General features: G+C 35.4%; 1 protein-coding gene across 1 annotated transcript; it reads left to right on the forward strand.

Moving 5' to 3' along the window:
- The first annotated feature begins 471 nt into the window (after positions 1-471).
- Positions 472-26,945, forward strand: LOC125648177 (F-box only protein 9-like). The gene is made up of 13 exons (XM_048875136.2): positions 472-685; positions 4,459-4,647; positions 5,406-5,463; positions 8,062-8,145; positions 8,333-8,363; positions 10,591-10,699; positions 13,869-13,970; positions 14,471-14,618; positions 18,235-18,348; positions 20,422-20,540; positions 23,744-23,851; positions 24,095-24,174; positions 24,502-26,945. Exons 1-13 carry the CDS (start codon positions 683-685, stop codon positions 24,611-24,613), a joined length of 1,257 nt encoding a protein of 418 aa, XP_048731093.1. The 5' UTR covers positions 472-682; the 3' UTR covers positions 24,614-26,945.
- The last annotated feature ends 327 nt before the right edge of the window (positions 26,946-27,272 follow it).

The raw sequence follows: 27,272 nt of genomic DNA on the forward strand, positions 1-27,272 counted from the left end.
GCATGCAGTATATTGTGTAGGATTTATCAATTAATTTAATCAATATTTCATCTACAAGAATGTCTATATAATGTTTCCAATTGAAAAGTATTTGAATTACCAATATATTGAAATGAGTTTTATGCCCAGACAGTCTGATTGGTGCTGTTCACACGGTTTAAACTTTTACAAACTTAAAAGTTTGTGACATGCAAGACTTGATGGACATTTTTATAGTAGTAATAAGGAAAGTAGAGGCAGTCAAGAAATACAGTTCAGAACACGTAGTCAAAGGTTAAGCAAGTCACAGTGAAGACATTAGGCAAAAGAAATGTAATATATAAATCTTTCAACCACATTCATGTAAAAGTGTAGTCTAGATTGCATGCCGGATAATTTAGAGTGATATAAATTTTGCAAAAATTTGATTGTTCATTGATTAACATAAAACCCTAGGAGAAAACTAAAATGTACGGGGTATTTGGTGGGTTTTTTGTTTTTGCTTTTGTTTTTTAATTTAAACCTGATCACCAAATCGGGATCGCTGTTCAGGATAACTGTGACCCGGAACTCCTCGGATTTTATCACTTGCGGATTTACGGAGAAAATGGCAGCTGTGAGACTTGCAAAATTGTTATCATATTCAGCTGTAATTTTTTCTTTCCGAGAACTAGTTGTTTAAAGTGTTGTTGTTGCCTCAACAATGGTGAGTTAATCTTTCATAACAGGTAATTTTCAAAGCATGTCCTTCCAATATGGGTGTTTATCATCGTCGGTTACCCGCGGGTGCTTTTGATTGATTCCCTCCGGCGGAGCGTATGTGGACTCAAAACCGTGATTTGCGACGAAGGTGTTTGTAAACAAACTTTAAAGCTGTGCTTTGTGGAATTTCTAAAATAATTAACCATGCCCATGTTTGATATCAGTTCTACACCTGTTCTAGTTACTAGTTCTCTACGAAAAAGGTTTAGAGTGTAATAGTAATAGTAGGAGTTTGCATAAATTCATACAAGCAGCACAACTGTAGTTTCTTCAAGGAAGAGGGGGGGGGGGGGGGGCTACAGATCCAGTAATAATAGATTCAGCGCACAATAGAGTATTATAATATCTCCAACAGTCCAATTATATGGCACAAGGGCATGTTGAAAAATTAAAAGCAAGTAAGTTTTGATTTCCTTGTGACGGTTTTGTGCATTGCTGTTAAATGTTTGAAAACAACTTGTCTATCGTGTAAATCCAGGCACATCTGAGTCGAAACGTCGGTCGAAGCATAGACCGTCACCAACTCCGGCATTTACACGTTTTCCAGAATCAAAACATGAATGCTTGCGAAGAGAAGTCGATGAAGGCTATGCCTCTCGACTTCTCTGAAGAGAATAATTGTTATATCGGAAATTTTATCTCAAAGAATCCACAGGTATCTGAATTTTAATATATAAATAGAAAAAAGAACAGAAAACTCAATCTACATATATAAATACACCAAGTGTGCCCCTCCTCAATTCGGGTCCAATTTTATTTAGGGCTGAAACGATTCACAGAAATATCGATACTGTTCAATATAAACGCTCAATTCAATATTCGATTCGTTGCCTCGATTTTCGGTTCGATACGTTTATTACAAACGGGTTCAGTAAAATACATCAGTCTCGGCCAGTACATATTATTTCTACCTGCATGAGGGACAAAATAGCGTCAAATAATGTTCAAACTGTTTGCCTTGAGGTTGACGAAATTAATAATAAACTGTATCAGTTTAAACTACAGCAAACAGGCATCTCACCGTTTGGCAGTTTGGCTTTTAAAATTATGATTTTGAATCTTGATAATTAATTTTTTCTTCAATGTTATTATTGGTTTCTTCTGTAAATTGTATTGTATTGAAAGTATTGAATCGTGGCATAAGTATTGTAATATGTATCGTATCGTGAAGGGGGCATATCGTTTCAGTCCTAATTTTATTGTTAAATTTGCAGAAACTTAACCTATTCTCTGACACAGTTAAGTTAAGAAATGATTATCCTTCTCATTCCTTGCTTCTGAAGTCTAAACTACCTTGCAATAATCCAACAACGGACGTATTTTAACGATATTTTGAACATTCCCACCAAGGCCTGACCACCATGTCGTGATATCACAAAATCACATCTCCGCAGTCCGCACCAAATAATCTAACTCTGCCAGATTAATTGAATTTACAAATAAATTTACAATACAAAATTAATACAAGATATAATACTGTATATTAATATATAAATAAGAATAGATAAAGAAATTTATTTTTGTGTTTGTTTTGGTTCTGAATTAATGAATATATTAAATTGACTAACTCTTGTGCAGTTTTGGTTTCCCTTCTATGGTTGAGATATCGTGATGTCATGACTTCACGACATTGTAGTCAAGCCTTGGCGGGAATGTTCAAAATATTGCTAAAGTATGTCCGTTGTTGGATTGTTGCAAGGGAGTTTAGACTTCTGAAGTGACGTATGAGAAGGAAAATAATTTCTGAGCTTAACCGTGTCTGAGAATAGGTTTGTTTCGGCGAATTTGATAATAAAATTGGACCCGAATCGATGGGGGGGGGGGGGGGGGGGGGGGGGGGGGGGGGGGTGGCAAAATGTTGTTGCACACCTGGTGTGTTTATACATATAGTTAGAGTTTTTTTTCTATTCATATCTATTTATTGATTAAAATTCAGATACCTGTGAAAAATCCCAGGTAATATTTTACAACTTTTAAACCATTTGTACCAAGATAAAAAGAAAAAGACATATAGCTTCAAAGATTTATCACTGCTTCATTTGAACTAAAAACTAACAGCATAACCGTGATACATTATCAATAGGGTTGGGTATTTGGTAAAATACATATTGTGATACAGAGTTATAACATGCATTGCAATATGCAGTGCTTCACCAATTTTTAACAAAAAGAGAGGAGTTTAACAAATCTTTTATTGTTCCTACGATGCATTCTTCACTGTGATTGTACAAGATAAAAAAAATAAACAATACAATAAATCACCAGAACCAACAATTTGTGACTAACAAAGTTGAGAGTTACATTGTAATAAATATCAATTGACACACAACAGAGGTTTCAACTCTGAGCAATGACCCCTACATATTAAACAATGTTGTCAGTTTGTTGAGCACCCATTCAACACCAAGAGAGTTTTAGAAAAACAAGTGTGCACCTGGCAGTCTTGAGAAGTTTGTTGTTTCCATTTCATATCACTGTAACAATATCAGACTGATAATATGCATAGCATTACTGTAATTCATACCTGCAATCAATACAATTGATATTTTGCCATATTGTTACATCTCTAGTATGAATTTTATCAAAATGCAATTAACATGATTGAAATGTAAATGTAAGAAATGTCTTACGGTGTGACCATGTCTGAGGGCGAAGCAAACAATATTGGCATTAGTATCTAGACACTTCACACCACCATATATTTCATGGAATGCTGACACAGCTTGAGGGATAACAGCTTGTATACTTTCAAAATCTGAAAGACATTTCTTAAATGAGTATTATTTAAAGTAGGTAAATATGAAGACTATCAGTAGCAGCATCAGTTGTAATCTTGTAATAGTTTTGCTATTGGAAAAATCACATTTGGGGAAAGTATGTCCTTTTTGGCATAGGGAACGGGGCCTACTTTTTGGTTTAGTTTTATAGATTTAAGAACCTTGTCATTGTGTATCTGTACATTGTTATGGCGATAAGTTGTACCTTTCCCAAGTACACAAGGAAGTGTGTGTTTATTTATGGATAATGTTACGTGAGAGATGCATGTATTTCCTGATTTCAAATTTAGTTTTACAATTTGAATTTATATCATTGTTACAAATGTCAACATCAAAAACAATGAACAACATAAATAAGTATTGGTCAACATAAAAAACAATGAACAACTTGGAGGCCTTTCTTAGATAAATAAGTATTAGTCAACAGTTCAGTTTTTGAAATTGGTTTAAAACTTGGTATAGACCATTGGTCTATGCCAAAACAAGATGACATAGACCTCATCGAATTGACATAGACCGCAACATTGGGAAAAAAACCCCACAAATTTAAAACATTGTCATTTACTTCTAATGTACTTAGAAAGCATATTTACTTTCCATTTCCATAACAATGTTCTCCTTTCCTCATAAAGTTTATCAGAAATCGACTTTTGGAATAACTCTATTGCATTAATCCTAGAAAATCGGCATAGATAATTTAGTCTATCTCATTTACAATTGGCATAGACCGGTGTCATTTGACATGGAATTGGTCTATCGGTCTATGGTTAATTTCAAACACTGTCAACATAAAAAAACAATGAACAACTTCTTTATAAATAAATAAAAGCACACAAAGTACTAGTTATTCCAATAGAGATGAATCTCTATAACAAACACGTCACAGAGTGACCTAGATGAGTGTCATTCTCATGTCACTGCTGACATTTTTTTTCTGTAGGACAATCCTGAAGAAGCTGTTATTCCCAGCTTATTGAGCAGTGGTGCACAAGGGAACACAGATCCCTCTGAAATGGAGCACGAGCTGCATGACTTTCGTAGTCAATGGCGACAGGAGCTAAGCACAAGGTCGCCGAGGGGAGCAGAGCCTGCCAAGGACCTCCAGAGAGACAGTTATATCTTAGAACAGGTGTCCTTTACATTTGTGTTCTCGTGCTTATTAGATTGTTATTTTTGACCATATTGAATCCCTTAAGATTCATTCAACCTAGTAAAGTGGTGTCCTTTTTATAGGGTGGTACCTGGTAAGATGGTGTCCTTTGTATAGGGTGGTACTTGGTAAGGTGGTGTCCTTTGTATAGGGTGGTACCTGGTAAGGTGGTGACCTTTGTATAGGGTGGTACCTGGTAAGGTGGTGCCCTTTGTACAGGGTGGTACCTAGTAATGTGGTGTCCTTTGTATAGGGTGGTACCTGGTAAGGTGGTGACCTTTGTATAGGGTGGTACCTGGTAAGATGGTGTCCTTTGTATAGGGTGGTACCAGATAAGATGGTGCCCTTTGTATAGGGTGGTACCTGGTAAGGTGGTGCCCTTTGTACAGGGTGGTTTCTGGTAAGGTGATGCCCTTTGTAAAGAGTGGTGTCTGGTAAGGTGGTGTACTTTGTATAGGGTTGTACCTGGTAAGGTGGTGTACTTTGTATAGGGTTGTACCTGGTAAGGTGGTGTACTTTGTATAGGGTGGTACCTGGTAAGGTGGTACTCTGCTGAAAGTTGTCATTTATCTGTCATTGTATTACTCTCTTCTGTTTGTTTGTTGTTTTTTCATTTTAATCGGGTAAATGTCATCTGTTTTCGTAGATGAGACGAACAACTAATATAAAACAAGATATGAAGTTTTGTTTCTCTTTGCACAGTTTATAATTGATTAATGTATTTATTGCCATTTTAGGCCAAGGTGTTGTTCATGAAAGGTTCACAACTGGAGCAGTCAGGGCAATTGTATGAAGGTGAGTGTATGATAGAGAAGTGAGTATATATATAAGGTGAGTGTATGATATACAAAGTAAGATGAGTCTATGATATAGAAATGAGTGTATGTTATAAGATGAGTGTATGATATAGAAATGAGTGTATGTTATAAGATGAGTCTATGATATAGAAATGAGTGTATGTTATAAGATGAGTTTATGATATAGAAATGAGTGTATGTTATAAGATGAGTTTATGATACAGAAATGAGTGTATGTTATAAGATAAGTTTATGATACAGAAATGAGTGTATGTTATAAGATAAGTTTATGATATGTAAATGAGTGTATAATATAAGATGAGTGTATGATACAGAAATGAGTGTATGTTATAAGATAAGTTTATGATATGTAAATGAGTGTATAATATAAGATGAGTGTATGATACAGAAATGAGTGTATGTTATAAGATGAGTTTATGATACAGAAATGAGTGTATGTTATAAGATGAGTTTATGATACAGAAATGAGTGTATGTTATAAGATGAGTTTATGATATAGAAATGAGTGTATGTTATAAGATGAGTTTATGATATAGAAATGAGTTTATGTTATAAGACGAGTGTATGATACAGAAATGAGTGTATGTTATAAGATGAGTTTATGATACAGAAATGAGTGTATGTTATAAGATGAGTTTATGATACAGAAATGAGTGTATGTTATAAGATGAGTTTATGATATAGAAATGAGTGTATGTTATAAGATGAGTTTATGATATAGAAATGAGTGTATGTTATAAGATGAGTGTATGATACAGAAATGAGTTTATGTTATAAGATGAGTTTATGATACAGAAATGAGTGTATGTTATAAGATGAGTTTATGATACAGAAATGAGTGTATGTTATAAGATGAGTTTATGATATAGAAATGAGTGTATGTTATAAGATGAGTGTATGATACAGAAATGAGTGTATGTTATAAGATGAGTTTATGATACAGAAATGAGTGTATGTTATAAGATGAGTTTATGATACAGAAATGAGTGTATGTTATAAGATGAGTTTATGATACAGAAATGAGTGTATGTTATAAGATGAGTTTATGATATAGAAATGAGTGTATGTTATAAGATGAGTTTATGATATAGAAATGAGTGTATGTTATAAGATGAATGTATGATACAGAAATGAGTGTATGTTATAAGATGAGTTTATGATATAGAAATGAGTTTATGTTATAAGATGAGTTTATGATATAGAAATGAGTGTATGTTATAAGATGAGTTTATGATATAGAAATGAGTGTATGTTATAAGATGAGTTTATGATATAGAAATGAGTTTATGTTATAAGATGAGTTTATGATATAGAAATGAGAAAGGTGTGTAAAGGTGCACAGTATCACCAGCTTATCAACGTTATGCAATGTTGGATTATGCTACAATGTTGTGATGTAGGACTAGAAAATTAACTAAATACACGGTATATAGTTAACCAATCCTACAAATATCAAACAAACTAAATACACGACCCATGGGAGTACAAATCACACTGGCAAATTTGGAATTTTTAACATGCTCTAATACACACAAAAAGGGGGGGGGGGGAGTTATAGGATCGATTTACAGACGGAACATTCAATTACAATGATTTAGTTATAATTCGTATGGCATGTTTTCATTTTGAAATCTACTAACAGAGTTTAGCACATTCTGATATTCACAGATTAGTAAATTGTCAGGTAAATTAATTTTTTGAAAAGTCGCTTTGGAAAAAATGTTTACTTGAATGCTTTTTCTCGTACCATGTATCATTAGGGATTTCTTTGTCATCCTGTGCTTCATTTATATATGCAAGTTTTACAAATTTCTTGGATTCCTCTTTGAGTATATTTTTGGATATTTATCTGTTGACATTTATAGTCTGTCTTTTATATTATGTATCTATGAAGCACTAAATCATTATGGATAATACATGTATGTTGAAATATGATTTTGATGGCAATATCTGTCCCATTCTCTAAGGTTTAGTTTAAGAGTTATGGACAAGGGGGAACAAAAGTTGAATCGCACATTTAGAAAAGTTGTATTCCAAAGCTGGTTTAAACTGAGGTTAAATGGCATAACTCACTGTTTTCTCAATATAACCAGTCATGTTGTTATATATAAAATGATAGAGATATTTTCATCCTTTTTGGCATGTTTTCCATTATATAGGTGATATAAAAATTGTTCTAAACTTTAAGAAAAATGTTTGATGGTGTTGATTAATTTTAGGTGAATTGCAAAGGAGAAAAAAGGGAAAACTTGAAGATTAATGTTGAAAAGGGGAGATAACTTTTATAAATATGCAAATCATCCATATGTTAATTGAATTTGATTAAGGTTTAGTTTCCATTGTGAGAGGGAGGGGTGGTCTGTAAAGATATATAGTTGTAATGTGATGACTGGAATTCTACTGATCCATTCACAAACAACAATGGCTCTCTTGTGCTGTGAACATTGGAGAACCGATGCTTTGTTATCTTGAAGGAGTATACCAATGTGAATAGCAGGTTTCATTGAACCCAGTTTTACATTGATGGTATTGAGCCACTGCTGGAAACTAAGTACATAACTTTGATTTTTTTTAGCGGTGGCGTTTTACAAGAGGGCGACCCAGCTTGTCCCAGACATAGAATTCCACATAGACTTCACATCATTCCACAACTCCCGAGGTAAATCTGGTGACTGTTTCAATATCTTTATACAGTCAAAAGTGAAAACGCAGAACACATAACACGTATGTAAATTGATATTAATGGATAAGAAGAAAGGCATGTGTTTAACATGAGAAAAAAGTACGGTATTCATTCATTTTAATATTACTCTGTTTATGTTTTTTTTTTTATTTATGTTTTGCAGAGAGACAGGAGAGTGAGAGCTCCATTGGAAGGTGAGTCTGCAGCTCGAGTGTATATTATTAACAGGGAGTCTTCAGCTCGAGTGTATATTATTAACTGGGAGTCTTCAGCTCGAGTGTATATTAATAACCGCGAGTCTGCAGCTTGAGTGTATATTATTAACCGTGAGTCTGCAGCTCGAGTGTATATTATTAACCGTGAGTCTGCAGCTCGAGTGTATCTTATTAACCGTGAGTCTACAGCTCGAGTGTATCTTATTAACCGTGAGTCTGCAGCTCGAGTGTATGTTATTAACAGTGAGTCTGCAGCTCGAGTGTATATTATTAACCGTGAATCTGCAGCTCGAGTGTATATTATTAACCATGAGTCTGCAGCTCGAGTGTATATTATTAAACGTGAGTCTACATCTCAAGTGTATATTATTAACCATGAGTCTGCAGCTCAGGTGTATATTATTAACCGGGAATCTGCAGCTCGAGTGTATATTTATTGTGAAACGTGAGTCTGCAGCTCGAGTGTATATTATTAACCATGAGTCTACAGCTCAAGAGTATATTATTAATTGCGAGTCTACACTCGAGTGTATATCATTAACCGGAATCTACAGCTTGAGTGTATATTATTAACCGGGAGTCTTCAGCTCGAGTGTATATTATTAACCGGGAGTCTTTAGCTCGAGTGTATATTATTAACCGGAAGTCCGCAGCTCGAGTGTATATTATTAACCGCGAGTCTGCATCTCGATTGTATATTTATTGTAAACCCTGAGTCTTCAGCTCGAGTGTATATTTATTGTAAACTCTGAGTCTATAGCTCGAGTGTATATTATTAACTGCGAGTCTACAGCTCGAGTGTATATTTATTGTAAACCCTGAGTCTGCAGCTCGAGTATATATTTATTGTAAACTCTGAGTCTATAGTTCGAGTGTATATTATTAACCGCGAGTCTGCAGCTCGAGTGTATATTTATTGTAAGCCCTAAGTCTATAGCTCGAGTGTATATTATTAACCGCAAGTCTACAGCTTGAGTGTATGTTATTAACCGGGAGTCTTCAGCTCGAGTGTATATTATTAACCGGGAGTCTGCAGCTCAAGTGTATATTTTTTGTAAACCCTGAGTCTACAGCTCGAGTGTATATTATTGACCGTGAGTCTTCAGCTCGAGTGTATATTTATTGTAAACCTTGAGTCTGCAGCTCAAATGTATCTTTATTGTGAAGCACGAGTCTGCAGCTTGAGTGTATATTTATTGTGAAGCGTGAGTCTGCAGCTCGAGTGTATATTTATTGTGAAGCATGAGTCTGCAGCTCGAATGTATATTATTGACCGTGAGTCTGCAGCTTGAGTGTATATTTATTGTGAAGCGTGAGTCTGCAGCTCGAGTGTATATTTATTGTGAAGCGCAAGTCTGCAGCTCGAATGTATATTTATTGTGAACCGTGAGTCTGCAGCTCGAGTGTATATTTATTGTGAACCGTGAGTCTGCAACTCGAGTTTATATTTAATGTAAACCGCGAGTCTGCAGCTTGAATGTATAGTTATTGTAAACCGCGAGTCTGCAGCTTGAATGTATATTTATTGTAAACCGCGAGTCTGCAGCTTAATGTATATTTATTGTAAACCTCGAGTCTGCAGCTCGAATGTATATTTATTGTGAACCGTGAGTCTGCAGCTCGAATGTATATTTATTGTAAACCCTGAGTCTGCAGCTCGAATGCATATTGATTGCAGGTAGTTTATTGTGGGCCTTTTAAGTGAATATGAGTTTTTATTACATGTGTCATTAGCAGAAAGCTAGGCATTGTTCTACTCTATGACTGTCAATCTGTTCTATTTCTGTCGTCACAGTATAGAATGTGTTTGATCGTCACAGTATAGAATCTGTTTGATCTTAACAGGATAGAATCTGTTTGATCTTCACAGTATAGAATCTGTTTGATCTTCACAGTATAGAATCTGTTTGATCTTCACATGATCTTCACAGTATAGAATCTGTCTGATCTTCACAGTATAGAATCTGTTTGATCTTCACAGTATAGAATGTGTTTGATCTTCACAGTATAGAATGTGTTTGATCTTCACAGTATAGAATCTGTTTGATCTTCATAGTATAGAATCTGTTTAATCTTCACAGTAGAGAATCTGTCTGATCTTCACAGTATAGAATGTGTTTGATCTTCACAGTATAGAATGTGTTTGATCTTCACAGCATAGAATGTGTTTGATCTTCACAGTATAGAATGTGTTTGATCTTCACAGTATAGACAATGAGGAACTGGAGGAGAATTTGGTGGATTACTTTCAAAACCTGCAGCTGTCTGAGGACAGTGACAACCAAAAGTTTTGCAGCCCAGAATTTCAACAGAGGGTAAGACAGAATGATAGAAATTAAAGGAAAATTCATAATTCAAATTGCTCCTCATGAAAATATTAAAAGCTGTGAAGGAGATACTTCAAACATACTGTGCCACAACATATGCCAAGGTGTAAATCAAATGTAGATTTAAGGAATGACTTTAATTCTGGGGCAAGTTATACGAGTATAACCTGGTTTGGGTCAGTTTACGCTTTATAATCCGCGAAGCGGATTATAAAAAAGCGTAAACTGACCCAAACCAGGTTATACTCGTATAACTTGCCCCAGAATTAAAGTCATTCCTTATAATTTAATGCAAGAGACAAAGATGCTAACCTTCGTTTATCAAAATGTACATACACTCGAAAAAATACAAGTCAACCAAGCTGCGCAATGATTTACTTAGCAACAGCGACACGAAGCGTCTAGATCTAGCTGCGAAGCCAAAGGTCGCCATCTTTAATCTTAGTTCTACGGAGCCTAGCCATTTATCAAAATATTGTATCGAAAGTGAAGTTTATCATGATAGAAAATATGTGTAGACTATCCATGAAATGAGTATTTCGCTGCCCTTTAGAGATAGAGATCGACTTTGAAGTCGCTCATCTCCGACAGATTGAGAAAATACGGGAAATTGCATTGTTTAAGCCTACCCAAAATAAATCTTCAAATATCAGAAAATGCAATAATTTACGGCTTTCAACTCTGTGAAAACTTCTACTAAATGAAAACTTACCCTTGTATGCAATGTTATCGCTAATAGTAAATCCGACACAAGAAAATATGTAAGCAAGTAACAAATAGCATCCACATGTCAATGTGTCTGACGTCATGTGATAAAATGTGACGTATGAATTTTTGCTTGCTTTGTTGAAAGACGGATCAAGGAATGAAACAACGCACCCCCCTTCTTTTCCCCAGTGAGAAATGTATTTCAAAATGAACAGGGTAATGCTTACTTGGAAAATCATTAATTCGAATATAATATATTTGTTTTAATCTATCAGTAGTATTATTCGACCATACATACAGAGAAAGATGTTTAACAAAAGTGATTTGCGTACAAGTAGGCCTAGATGCTAATATTGACAACGAGAAAACAACATGTGTATCAAACCGAAGTATCTTATTGTGCACGTTGACTTTCTATTCCATAGAAGTTTAGAGAGAGAGAAAAAAATAGTTCCGACATCTGGTTGTCAAGGGGGTGTGTCCCCATACCAAACCAGGTTATACAAAAATAACCTGTGTTCCTCAATTGGAATTTGACCAATCAGAGACAAGGATACAATAAGAATTAAATTATTCTAAAATATCCTAAAGAACTTTCAGAGAATGTAAAATCACAAAACTTTTCTCAAATCAACATCAAAATTCATGACTTTTCAACAGTTTACATGAACATATTACTCACAATAAATTAAAGACTAGACTTTTTGACATCATAGATAGTTGCTTCTTCAACAAAAATGGAAACAGGAAATATTCATATCTAGTGATCAGTCATCTGAAAAATTAACTTTGTTAAACACCACTTTGATTCCATGCACAAGTACTAGAAATATGCTGGAGTTCCTCATTGACAATATCTTCGTAGTCTTTGGTGATCAGGTCTTCCAACAGTCTGTTGGAATTCCCATGGGCACGAATTGTGCTCCTTTGTTAGCTTAGCTGTTTTTGTATTGTAATGAGACAATTTATTCAAAAGCTTCTAAATGAGAAGAAAGAATCTCTTGTGGCCTTCAATTGGACATTTTGATATAAAGGCAACATTTTATCAATTAACTATAATCATTTCATACATACGTCGATTCAATATATCCCAGTGAACTCCAAATAAAAGACACCACAGAGTCCTCCACATCAGCTTTGTACTTAGAAATTGTGTAATTGAAAATAGATATTAATGGCAAACAAATAAATCAACTTTATGACAAACAGGATGATTTCAACTTTTCCATCATCAACTTCCCATATTTATGTAGCAATATTCCATTATCACCTGCATATGGTGTTTATATCTCTCAACTGATTCGATATGCAAGAGCTTGTTCTGCATATGATCAGTTTCTGAATCAAGGCAGGCTACTGACATACAAGTTGATGTTACAGGGTTTCAACAGTCTCGTAAAAAGTCAACATTTCGCAAATTCTATAGTTGTTATAATGATCTTATTTACAAATACAACCTGTGATTGGGTCAAATGCTGTCTGACTTGTTTCATACCAATTGTTAGGCCATTTTTGACACAGATTCTGACTAGGAGTACTCCGTTTACCTGTGATCAAGATACAGGGTTTACGGCAGGTGTGACCGGTCAACAGGGGATGCTTACTTCTAGACACCTGATCCCACCTCTGGTATATCCAGTGGTCCGTATTTGCCCAGCTCTATACTTTGTATTTCCTTATGGGAGTTATGAGATTGATCACTGTTTGTTATCTTCACCTTTTCATAAAGCCATGTTTTATTCAGTGAAAATTAACCAGAGAGACATTCTTAACTGTGTACTGTGGGCTCATTTGGAATTGCTTTGTGTTGTTTTATCAAAGTATCTCTGCAAACAAAGTTTCTCGGGGTATATAGAGAGCTTTACATCAGCTGTCATTGCTTAAATTAGAATGAGGTGAAGGTCATGCAAATGCTCAACAGAGTACTGTTAATTGATGTCAAGGTCATGCTAATGCTGAACAGAGTACTGTTAATTGATGTCAAGGTTATGCTAATGCTCAACAGAGTACTGTTAATTGATGTCAAGGTCATGCTAATGCTGAACAGAGTACTGTTAATTGATGTCAAGGTCATGCTAATGCTGAACAGAGTACTGTTAATTGATGTCAAGGTCATGCTAATGCTGAACAGAGTACTGTTAAATGATGTCAAGGTCATGCTAATACTCAACAGAGTACTGTTAATTGATATACACTTTTCTGTGTTTTGAATATAAACCTGTTTGAATGAGTTCTTTGGGAGATACATTAGGACAGATTTAGTGTTTGCAAATCTAGGTATTACAAGAGTTATAAAATGTGGAGAAATCTTCCAAACAGTTTGTGCATTTCCTATAATTTGCTCAGTTAAGATGGAAAACATAAGAAATTTTACGGAATAGAATGTCACTGGGGATTCTTATCTTATAGATTATTTTTCCTTTGTGATAACATTTATTTCATTTTTCAGGTAACCCACATCTCTGTGTTACCTGTGGAACTCCTGAACTACGTTTTACGCTGGGTCGTTTCTGTTGACCTTGACATGAAGTCCCTGGAAAATTTCTCACTGGTAAATATCTCAACATAACCCACACTGTACTACGGCAGCCAGGTAAAACTATATCTCGTCATGGTTTGAGATACCCACAAAATCTACGAAGTCTGACACACTCTCACACACACACAAACACCCAAAATAAAATGATCCTACACTTTAAAATGGTTTCTGTGTGAGTGTATTGAGTTCTACATAATTCTGTTGGGCCTAGATGTGGCCTGTTTTGTTATTCCTCTGTTGATGTCTTGATTTATTTAATTATATTAGGAATCACATTTATCCAATGGTCCATCTATTTCACAATATGTAAAAGCCATTTCTGTGCTTGTGTTCAAACATGACATTAAGTTTGTTTGTGAATTGTGAGGTGTGTCAGCCATTGTTATATCCTTGAGGTAAAAGTTTTGGTTCGCATCACACTGAATGACACTGCAGAGGTATTCATCACAGGGTTGTCTCCCTTGGACAGCTCGAGATTTGCATGCTTACCCTACACTTTGTACTTGTTACAGGTGTGCCGTGGTTTTTACCTGGCTGCTAGAGACGAGGGAATTTGGCGGTCAGCATGTCAGAAAGTTTGGGGGGCTAGTACAGGGAAATGTAAGAAGTATGGGGGCTGGAGGAATATGTTTATACAGCGACCTCATTTACTGTTCAATGGTGAGTGTGGAAGAGTATGATAACCGTTTTTGTGTTGTCATTGTTTTTCTGAAGTTTTTTTTATTTCATTGAATCGTAAAATTTTCTAGAGGATTAATACTGATTCCATTAAATTTTGATTTCCCTGTGGATATTATCTGTTTGGAGTAATTTTCTTTAGATTTTCCTGTGGACATTTTTATGCCCTCTTCAAAGAAGAGATGCATATTGCTTTGTAATTGTCTGTCAGTAGACCATATGCTGTCTCCTCAATATCTTGAGAACCATTCACTTGATCATAGTGATATTTCATATCTTGGGCGGTTATGAGTAGAAGAGAACCCCTATTGATTTTCAGGTCAAAGGGTCAAGTGTCAATCCACTCTGGACATAGGAATACACTGTCCGCTCAATATCTTGAGAACCCTTTGCTTGACAGACATCAAACTTGGTACACTGGTACATCCTAAGCAGTATATGACCCCTATACATTTTTAGGTCACATGGTCAAAGGTCAAGGGTCATACTGGACATAAGAATTTACTGTCTGTTCAATATCTTGAGAAACTTTTCCTTGACAGACATCAAACTCAGTACACTGGTACATCATAAGGAGTAAATGACCTCTATTGATTTTGAAGTCGCATGGTCAAAGGTCAAGGATCAATCCATTCTGTACATAGGACGATATTGTCTGCTTAATATCTTGAGAACTCTTTGCTTGACAGACATCAAACTTGGTACATTGGTACATCAGAAGGAGTAGATGACCTCTATTAATTTTGGATTCACATTGTGAAGGGTCAAGCTAAACAAAGTAATATATTGTCTCATATATTTATGTCTCCCCTCTTCCAGGGGGAGACATTGTTTTTAGCTGACCTGAGCTGAAAGCTCAAATGAGCTTTTCTGATCGCCTGTTGTCCGTCGTCTGTCTGTCCGTCTGTAAACTTTTTACATTTTCAACTTCTCCAGAACCACTGCGCCAATTTCAACCAAACTTGGCCAAAAGCATTCTTGGGTGAAGGGCTTTCAAGTTTGTTCAAATAAAGGCCATGTCCCTTTCAAAGGGTAGATAATCACAAAAATGCAAAAATAGGGTGGGGTCATTTAAAAATCTTCTCAAGAACCACTCTGATATAGTGCAGATTCAAGTTTGTTCAAATCATGGACCCCTGGGGTAGGATGGAGTCACAATAGGGGATCAAAGTTTTACATACAAATATAGGGAAAATCTTTAAAAATCTTCTTCTCAAGAACCATTGGGCCAAAGAAGTTGACATTTACATGAAAGCTTTCTGACATAGTGTAGATTCAAGTTTGCAAAAATCATGGCCTCCAGGGGTAGGTTTGGGCCATAATAGGGACTAAGGTTTTACTTGCAAATATATATGGAAAGTCTTCAGATATGGGCCAAGGTGACTTAGGTGAGCGATGTGGCCCATGGGTCTCTTGTTATACTTTCTGTCCGTCCGTCTGTCTGTCACAAAATCTTGTGAATGCTTCTCCTATATGGCTTATCAGATAGATTTGAAACTTTGTACAATGCTTCATTGCCATTTGTAGATGTGCATATTGTGGGATGGGAGGATCCAGTTATTTTCCTATAAGTTATAATGGACCTAAGAGGGTTGGAGAATGTTTGAATAGCTTTCTTGTGAACACCTCTCCTACTATATGGCTTATTGGGTAGACTTGAAACCTTGTACAGTGGAACCCCGTTATTACGTTTTCCATTTTGTCACGATAAAATAACATAATACCGGGGGCAACGTAATAAACGTTCCCAGTGAAATCCGTTAAAAATATCATTTGGAAATTGTATATCGTCCGTTGGTACTCCGTGAAGGGGTGTGTGAATATATCTTTACTGTTTCTTTGTTTAAAAGACTATGATACTTTGTTTTATTTACATCTTATCTTTAATGTCCGTAATTCTTCATGTTCTTATCCCTTTTCTTTATTTCGGTGTAGGATACAAAAGGATGTTTTGATAAACGTTGCTTTTTCTGCATTCGTTTGGACCGCCATTTTGTTCAACTTTAAAACAATGCATTCATGTAAATTTCTCTCAATAACTCGTTCCCGTTCGTATTCAACATTCGTATTAAAAAAATAACAAAACATCGTTTTTATTAAGTTCTCTAATTACACAATACACAACACAATAAAAAAAATCCCACCCAAAATACAACAAAACTATAGACACAAAACGCACACGATACCCAACACTTACACACTTCTCACCAACGATAAACATGCACGGAGAACAATTTAAGCGCAATCCATATAAAAAAATATAATGATGCACGAAGATTTCATTTATAACGCTAAATGATGGCACTAAAATCACGTGCGCATCAAGGGGTTTTAAAATATTCACTGAGGTAAATGCCGTGCACGAATCGGCCGATAGATTGGTATATGTATGGACGAGATTTACGAACACCCAAGCTGCATGTCCAAACAACGAACAATTTTTTTAATTGAACACCTTTAGTCACCTATGTCCAAGCAGTTACCCAAGCGGTTGTAACATTGCCACGATAAATCTTGTCTTTCTTGTTTGGTACCAAAGCTGTCCGTGAATAGAGTTTTAATAGCGAAGGTAATCACACTATGCTGAACACGCAGGTGGTTGAGAAATTATTTCTTTGATTATCAAAATATGAAAAATAAAGTAAATTTCATAGAGTGCAATTTCTAAATAAACATTATTTAATTGTTTATCTCTGGCTTCTATACGGGGTATTCACCTGTATTGATGTCGCTAGATCTATCGAAGCGTGATCAGTCGAGCGTCTCTAATCCCCAAACAGACCAGGAAATTTACGTGGTGACTGCCTCAGACAGTCAAGGTTTGAATGGCTTGTTATTTTGAGAATCACTATTGAATAATTAGGGGTTTATTACGTTTTTGTCGGAATTTTTACAACGTAATACCGAGTCTCGGCATTTTAGGACAACGTAATAACGAGGTCTATTTTATATAGGTTTGTTAAGAAATGGTTTTGTGTAATAACGGGGTTCCACTGTACAATGCTTCATTGCCATTTGTAGGTTTGCATATTATCAGGATGGGAGGATCCAGTTGTGATATAGCTTGTGAACACCTCTCCTATATAGTTGATTGGATAGATTTGAAACTTTGTACAATGCTTCATTGCCATTAGATGTACATATTGTCAGGACAGGAGGATCCAATTGTTATCCTCAAAATTATAGTGGATCTGAGGGATGGAGAGTGTGAAATAATTTGTGCACATTTCTCCTATATGGGTTATCAGAGTTCATAATGTCTATGTTCCTGCTCATGCTTTCTCCTCCATACCATGCAGTACATTAAAGGGAGGAAGTTTCATTTGGTGCACTTCCAATTTGGGAAGACATTTGTATCTCTAGTTTTTAAGAAGCATTTGCTTGATTGACATTAAACTTGGTACACTAGTACATCCTAATGAGTACTGTAGGTGGCCTCTATGATTTGTGTATAACCCTTTTCAATTTTGCACCACAGGGGCATATATGTTTTACATACATTTCTTGTCATTCTTTAGTTACCCATTATTTCAGATTTAAAATGCATATTTTTTTCCTGAGTAATTCCCATTTGATTTCAATGCAGATATTATTGTAGGATGTTACATCAGTAAGCTGTCGTATGTTAGACCGGGAGAGAAGAGTTTAGACAACTTCTACAGGCCCTATCACTTGGTGGAGTACTACAGATATGCCCGATTCTTTCCGGAGGGTAAGTCTAATCTAGTGTTTCTGTGTTCTGTCAAATTAGAAACATAACACAGTAGTCAAGTGGCTTATACAAAATAATTGTTTAAAACAAACTAAATTTTGCTTCTTATACCCTTCAACACCAAAGCAGTTATGAAAATAACAGAGAATTAAGGAAAAACAGAATTGCTAAAAATGTTGGCGATACCCATCCCTAATGCACACAGTACTTGTTGTCTCATCAGTCACTTCATAGGCAGGTTGGTCCTGACAAATAGATGCTGACTGTCCAGTGGCCCTAAAATTCCTTATAAATTCTAAAAAAAAAAAATAAATAAATATAGAGTTTTTTTAAAATTCCTTTAAAAATGTTTAATTCAAGGGAAAATTAAAAAAAAAAAAGCCCTAATTATTTTTATCAGACAGTGCTGAACAGCCTGTAGAGGACCTCCATTGATTATCAGAATCAAAGGTCCCATAGTTTTCTAGCATGCATACATTCTTGTCCAATGAAGTGAAGAAGGCTTTGTGCAGGGCTCGAAATTAGCGAGAAATACTCGCAAAATGCAAGTTCATTTGAAAAATAGTGAGTAAAAATAGTGGACACTCGAAAATCTTAGCGAGTGGTGATTTACAAACCATGATCATATCGTATCCGTTTTATACGATGATGTGCCATTCGCTTTTCTTAAACTTGCATTCAGAATCATACAAACGCTTACATGAACGACCGATTTCAAGAACCGTTTCTATCCGGATTTTTCTTTTATGATTTTTTAAGAAACTCGGAGTCAAACAAATGCTTTAGGGGTCGGACATCGCATTATGATGAAAAATATCGACATGTGCCACGAAACCTGTTCACTTACAGGGGTGATTAAATTGAATTCCAAGTATGAGGTTTTTGTTATTCATTTATCTAAAAAAAAAATCGGGAGTCTTTGTTTTATCAATGGTATCTACATTAATTTATTGTCTTATTGATGTCGTGTTGTAGTAATGACACAAGTGCACTGCTCGGCGCGTAGACGATTATCAAAAAAGTACATGGGACTCGTGATCGTGCTGCTTATAAACCATGAGTCCGGGATTCACTTTGAAAAATCACTAGTGACACCCCTGATGTGGCATGAAATTGGGAGACATTGAATTTAGACCTGCGGTAAACAGGTTGTAGATTAGAGGTGCGATTGTCAAGAGACCTAAACATTGCACCATATGATTTACGTAACTTAGTGCCTTGTCCAAACGATGCCTGTTGACCCACTAGGTTCAATAATGATAGGGAAGAGCATTGATTTAAAAAACAAACTATGGAAAAAGAGCACTGCTTCATTATTTTTATTTTAGCTTGTAGGTTTTCATTTTAGCCTCTGGATTTTTTACCCACAGGCTAAAATTAGCCTGTGGAAGAAAAAGTTAATTTTGACCCCTGATTTGTGCAATGTTTATAAAGTGTTTTTACCACAAACTTGTTAACTAATCAGAGTTCTAGTTACATGTATATAGGGGTATAGTATTGTTGTGTTATAGTTTACAGCAAATGATATTACCGTTAAATGTGTAGCTTACAGATGTAGTGATGTTTTTTACAGGTGTAGTGATGTTGTTTACATGTGTTGTGATGTTGTTTACAGGTGTAGTGATGTTGTTTACAGGTGTAGTGATGTTGTTTACAGGTATAGTGATGTTGTTTACATGTACAGTGATGTTGTTTACAGGTACAGTGATGTTGTTTACAGGTGCAGTGATGTTGTGTACAGGTGTTGGGATATTGTTTACAGGTTTAGGGATATTGTGTACAGGTGTAGTTGTATTGTTTACAGGTGTGAGGATATTGTTTACAGATGTAATGATATTGTTTACAGGTGTAGTGATTTTGTTTACAAGTGTAGTAATTTTGTTTACAGGTGTAGGGATATTGTTTACAGGTGTAATGATATTGTTGACAGATGTATTGGTGTAATTTACAGGTTATGATATTGTTTACAGGTATATGACATTGTTTACAGGTACAGGGCTACTGTAGAAAGGTATTATGATATTTTTACAGGTATAGGGATATTATCTACAGCTATAGTGATTTTGTTTACAGGTATAATAATGATATTTACCAGCCCAGATGACCCACACAGTGTACTTCCCAAACTGCAGTTAAAGTCAGCCAAAGACACGGGGATGTTGAAGGGCATGTACAAACTGACAGGTGATACGGTGAGTGACTTCTCTGGTATAAGGTACGTCATTTACCCGAGATAGCTTAATCATTTACCTGGGATTTTATTATATGAGTAACCTGCCTGATTGATTGATTGAATATTGTTTAACGTCCCTCTCGAGAATATTTCACTCACATGGAGACATCACCACTGCCAGTGAAGGGCTGCAAAATTTAGGCCTATGCTCGGCGCTTATGGCCTATGAGCAGGGAGGGATCTTTATCGTGCCACACCTGCTGTGACACGGGACCTCGGTTTTTACGGTCTCGTCCAAAGGACCGCCCTATTAAGTTGCCTTCTACGACAAGCAAGGGGTACTGAGGACCTATTCTAACCCGGATCCCCACGGGACAGTAACGTGTCTGAGATAAATATGACTTGCCTGGGTAATGTAAGTGACTTGTCTGAGATAAATATATGACTTGCCTGGGTAATGTAAGTGACTTGTCTGAGATAAACATATGACTTGCCTGGGTAATGTAAGTGACTTGCCTGAGATAAATTTATGACTTACCTGGGTAATGTGACTTGCCTTAGGTAAATATATGACTTGCCTGGGTAATGTGACTTGCCTGAGATAAACATATGACTTGCCTGGGTAATGTAAGTGACTTGCCTGAGATGAGGTAAGTTACTTTTTCATGTTACTTTTTGATTGTGCCTCTCAGGAAGATTTGTAGCTCTCCATGACTCATTCCATTATCAGCATTTTCATCCTTACATATATCACACTCAATGAATTTTATAAATCCATACAATGAATTTGAAATTAAGTTATTAAAGATATGATAGTCATGATAAATAAATACATATAACATATGTTAGCACTGCACACTATTCAGGCTGTCCAGCGGCCCTAAAATTCCTTTGAAAAATCCTAATATTTTTTAGTTTTGTTAAAATTCTTAAAAATATGTTGAATTTAAGGGAAATCCTAAAAAGGCCCTAATTTTTTATGTCAATTCCTTATATTTATAATAATATATTATGGTTCATTTCTCTCTCCATCACCCATGTGTCCATTCATTCCTACTCGCTCGTTTTCATGAATAATTATGAGGCAATTTGATTGGGCACTCATGGTATACCCTGAACGAATTTGTCCAATTTACAAGACGCTTTCAGTCCAATTTCGGTATACAATTGCTGGGATAGCAAAATAATGTAAATGCTACCTTTAAAAACAGAAGAGTTCCATTACTATAACGATTACTTTGATTGGACAATATTTTTAAGTATTTGTTTATGAGAACGAGCGAGTAGGAATGAATGGACCCACAGTTTATGGAGAGAGGAATGAAGCATAATCAACCTTGGGTTTCTGACGATGGCTTGTTTATTGGTTGTGACTGTGACAAAGATGTGCTATTAAGGTTTATAGCCAATAACAGATGGGACAATGGAATCCTGGCAGATGCCCTTCCTTTACTTAATTTTTTTATTGTGAGTTTCTTTATTGTCAAATTTGCAAAGTTAAGTTCCATTTAAATGTCTAAAACTGGCCTATTTTATTTATAAAATTCCTAATTTTAGCCCTAAAAATTCAGAATTTTTTTCCTAAAATTAGCCCTATTTTTTTGTCAACGAGCGCTGGTCAACCTGACTATTGAATCTATAAGTAATCAGATCCCTTTGTTTGGTCATCAATATTAATAATCAGCTGATTACCACTCAGGTTGACCAAATAATGTGAAAATTTATGAAGTCTTGCCATATCAGAAAAATCATATCTCTTTTTGGAATTTGATTAATGTACTAGGAGATTCAAGTTATAGAGCAATAGCCAGTGTGGGCTAGATTGGGGTCGTGATATGGGTTGAAAATTTGTCATGGGATTAAAGAGGGTAAAAATCTTTCAAAACTCTTCTAAAGAAGATGACTCAAGTGAGCATTGTGGTCCATGAGCGTATTGTTCATTAAAACATCCATTCACATCTAGACTATTTATTTCTAGTGACCCGTGAGCCTATTGTTCATTAAAACATCCATTCACATCTAGACTATTTATTTCTAGTGCCTGTGAGCCTATTGTTCATTAAAACATCCATTCACATCTAGACTATTTATTTCTAGTGGCCTGTGAGCCTATTGTTCATTAAAATATCCATTCACATCTATACTATTTAGTGGCCCGTTAGCCTATTGTTTATCAAAACATCCATTCACGTCTAGACTATTTATTTCTAGTAGCCTGTGAGCCTATTGTTCATTAAAACATCCATTCACATCTAGACTATTTATTTCTAGCAAATGTGAAAAGAATTTTTGATTAATGAGACTTGTGATTGTATCAGAATGATGTACAATATTACGTAGACAGGTGTGAGCCAATGAGACTTGTGATTGTATCAGAATGATGTACAATATTACGTAGACAGGTGTGAGCCAATGAGACTTGTGATTGTATCAGAGTGATGTACAATATTACGTAGACAGGTGTGAGCCAATGAGACTTGTGATTGTATCAGAGTGATGTACAATATTACGTAGACAGGTGTGAGCCAATGAGACTTGTGATTGTATCAGAGTGATGTACAATATTACGTAGACAGGTGTGAGACTTGTGATTGTATCAGAATGATGTACAATATTACGTAGACAGGTGTGAGACTTGTGATTGTATCAGAATGATGTACAATATTACGTAGACAGGTGTGAGACTTGTGATTGTATCAGAATGATGTACAATATTACGTAGACAGGTGTGAGACTTGTGATTGTATCAGAATGATGTACAATATTACGTAGACAGGTGTGAGACTTGTGATTGTATCAGAATGATGTACAATATTACGTAGACAGGTGTGAGACTTGTGATTGTATCAGAATGATGTACAATATTACGTAGACAGGTGTGAGACTTGTGATTGTATCAGAATGATGTACAATATTACGTAGACAGGTGTGAGACTTGTGATTGTATCAGAATGATGTACAATATTACGTAGACAGGTGTGAGACTTGTGATTGTATCAGAATGATGTACAATATTACGTAGACAGGTGTGAGACTTGTGATTGTATCAGAATGATGTACAATATTACGTAGACAGGTGTGAGACTTGTGATTGTATCAGAATGATGTACAATATTACGTAGACAGGTGTGAGACTTGTGATTGTATCAGAATGACGTAGACAGGTGTGAGCCAATCACCAAGGACAACTCACCTGTAAACAATTTTGATTTCAATTTTCAGGTGACTGCAGTATTGAAACGAGTGAAGACAAAAGACCAATCTATTCCATACTACAAGAAACAACAAAGACAGAGGAACCAAAACGACATGGAAATGACTTACCATGTGGTCAGTGTCACTGTAAATGACCTATCATGTGGTCAGTTTCACTGTAAATGCTTAGTTTATGTACAATAAGGTCATAAATTAATGATTAAATTCAATATCTATACCTTGTTAGTTAATGTGTTGGTCTACTTTATTCTGTCAATGAACTGTGGAGCACTGAATTTTTAAATGTTGTCCCGCTGTAATAATGAAATGTGATTGTACCCATTGATGATGGAACTAGAGTCTTTTCTTTTTAAACAGGAACTTGAATTGTGTAACATGGGGAGAAAAAGTTCCGCAAAACTGCAGTGGGTGAAGTATGCCGTCACCACTAAATACCTGTAAGATTTCATTTCATATATTCTAGTAATGGAAATATATCATTATGTCATAGCCCAATGCTTTAACCACTTAGTTTCGATGATAGACAAACAAATCGATCGATACAAATAATTTCACAAAACATTTAAATCACCATCTTGTGACGTGTCATACAGAGTATAAGCTTTAGTGTAGTGAGCTACCTTGATTTTCCTGATGCCAAAATTACCCTATATATGTAATGTTCTTTTAACACTGGCTCCATCTTATGCAACCTAACTTGCATGATAGGTAATTAATTTGAGTGAAACATGTTTTAATTGCACTTTCTTTTATTTTATTGACAGAATGACTGGACAAGAAAACACATGCGCCTTGCTGGACAACAAAGGTTTTCCTCCCCTGCTCTTCTCGCGCGTCAAGAGTTACACTTCGTCTTCTGAAACCCCCCTTCTTTAGTCTCCTTCCCTAACAGGTGCCCCCCCCCCCCTACTCCTTCTCCTCCCCCCCTACTCCTTCTCCTCCCCCCCCCCCCCCTTCCCCCGATACAACGACACCGACTGCCGCACAGCAGTGGGATATCTGTTGTAAGAAATGTGATGTTTTCATGTACTGCAGAATTTGATATTTTGTATGGTTTTAGACTTGTATTTACTTTATACTTGAGACTTGTATTTACTTTGTACTTGACTAGATATAGTGAAATAGGTCCCATGGTATATCGTGAAGGTTTGATTATTCCTTAATTAATCTGTAACTCTCGAGGTATTCAGGTATTGATGGTGTTGTGATAGAACCACACCACATAAGTTTTTGTTTTTGTGTTGTTTCTATACAGCTGAGGCGTGCTTGTTTTGGCTGGTACTAGTGAACTTTTCTGCATTCGTTTGTTTGATTCATTGTGCCATAAGTTTGGAAATCGGATAACTTTCATTTTACATGACTAAAAGAAAAAAATGTTTGTGTGTCTTAATTTTTCTCAGTTAGCAATGATAACTTTAAGTTTTGATGAAACTTACAAAATTATCTTTAAATCATATCCCCAGTACAACTTGATCGGAGACTGTAATTCTTGTTTTATTGAAATGAAGTGTATTTGTCTTATGGTTAAGGTACAGTGCTTGTAAGTTATTACCGGATTCCTCAGTCATATTTTTACTTGATATTGTTTTGACTTTATAAATACATGTACAATTGTACGTACATGTATGCTGAGTGAATTGCACATGTTAGTGATAATTTTGTGTTGGTTTGAATTTTGGAGTTGTTTATTCTAAGTGAAGACTTGTCCACTGAGGCATTCACCTGGACTATTTTATGTTAGTGGATTGTGAAATCGTGACACTGACAAATAAAATGTCAAATCTGTAAACCGAGATAATTTGATAAAAACGAAAACTCCAACGATTTGTTCTTTAATTTTATTAGTGATTTTTTTGATAATTGTAAAATTATACACCATCGCTATTCATTTGTGTAAACAATTAACCCAGTGAGTGTTAGAAGCAACTGGTATAGTTACATGTATATGCTTTATATTTATTTGTACTTCTATGATTGGAATAATCTATCAATATGGTGCACCACTGATAAAATTATCAGCAGAGGAATACATGTTTTGATGCAAGTTTTGTTTATATAAGGTAATCTTTATTGAGTTTTGAGAAGCGTGATCCTATCTAATTTCCTGAGACTTTTAAGACGTTTTTTCCAAGAACACTTATGATATAAAATAAACATTCTGTTAAAACTTTGTCATGTGTCCTGGTCGTGACTGAAATGGATAGTGAGGAATTGTTGTTTCCTTCCCATTAGCTTTTTAGTTCACCCAAGTACCTATTGCACACATTATAGCTATTTATTATAGCATTTCTTTGTGAAACATTTAGATAACATTATCCTTCATGCTATTAATACTAAATTGAGTTTACAATATGTACATGAATATTTAGAAGGAGTGGGTGGTCTATTACCAAAATTGATTGATTGATTAAATATTGTTTAACGTCCCTCTCGAGAATATTTCACTCATATGGAGACGTCATCACTGCCGGTGAAGGGCTGCAAAATTTAGGCCTATGCTCAGCGCTTATGGCCTTTGAGCAGGGAGGGATCTTTATCTTGCCACACCTGCTGTGACACGGGACCTCGGTTTTTGCGATCTCATCTGAAGGACCGCCCCATTTAGTCGCCTTCTACGACAAGTAAGGGGTACTGAGGACCTATTCTAACCCGGATCCCCACAGGACTTACCAAAATTGTAAATTTCATATTCCCAGGAGTAGGAGTTTGGTACAAGGGTGGGGCCAAAATGGTCATGGTAGGTTTTAGAATGTATGTGTTAACATTTGAACATTTTTAACTTTTTGATAACCACCCTTCCAATTCTTTTCAAATTTGGTATGCAGCATTTTTGGGACGACAACAGGGTAATTAATTGTAATTTTCATACTCCTGCACTGCAACAACCACATATCTGTCCTTCCTTACTTTGTCTTTTATATGAATTTTGCACGCCCCTAAGATTTGTTATATTTTGATAGGTTGCAATCTTTTAAGGTAGCTCATTACACTAAAATTTCATTTAATTGATTATTAAAACACCTCTTATGAAGTATGATTTCATCATTTAAAGAGTGATGCAAGCTCTCAATTATTTTATATGTATTTTCTGTGGTTTTTCTGGAATGATAAAAAAGGTGTTTTCTTTACAAATGAGAGATTCTAGAGTCCACATTTTGTTGTGATTTGGTGCATGACATGAATATTTAATAAAGTGTGCCTAAAAGATTCAGATATAAACATTCTAATGTTTTAGAAAAAAATATTAATGAAAATTGAAAACGTTATTAATATTTTATAGATCTTTGGATAAAATCTTCTAAAAACATGTCAGTTAGAGAAGAAATATATCAAAGAAATGTATTATGAAAAGAAATTGAAATGAAATGATCAAATTTCAGATATAATCACTATATTCAAACGAGAGAAAAAATTACCGATCCCGATCAAAATTAACAGAAATTACTAAAATAATTATATTGTTGCTAACTGTATGCACTGTTCATCAAGAAATTAGTTTCCTTTATAAATTCGTTTAATTTGTAAACCATTTACA

The sequence above is a fragment of the Ostrea edulis genome, chromosome 6 (genome assembly GCF_947568905.1).
Source record: "Ostrea edulis chromosome 6, xbOstEdul1.1, whole genome shotgun sequence".
Classification (NCBI taxonomy): Eukaryota; Metazoa; Mollusca; class Bivalvia; order Ostreida; family Ostreidae; genus Ostrea; species Ostrea edulis.

Bases quoted from the DNA above. Each gene is read 5' to 3' on its own strand.
- LOC125648177 (XM_048875136.2), top strand. The intron at 13,971-14,470 runs GTAAATATCTCA...TACTTGTTACAG, and splicing joins CCCTGGAAAATTTCTCACTG to GTGTGCCGTGGTTTTTACCT. The intron at 18,349-20,421 runs GTAAGTCTAATC...TTTTGTTTACAG, and splicing joins TGCCCGATTCTTTCCGGAGG to GTATAATAATGATATTTACC.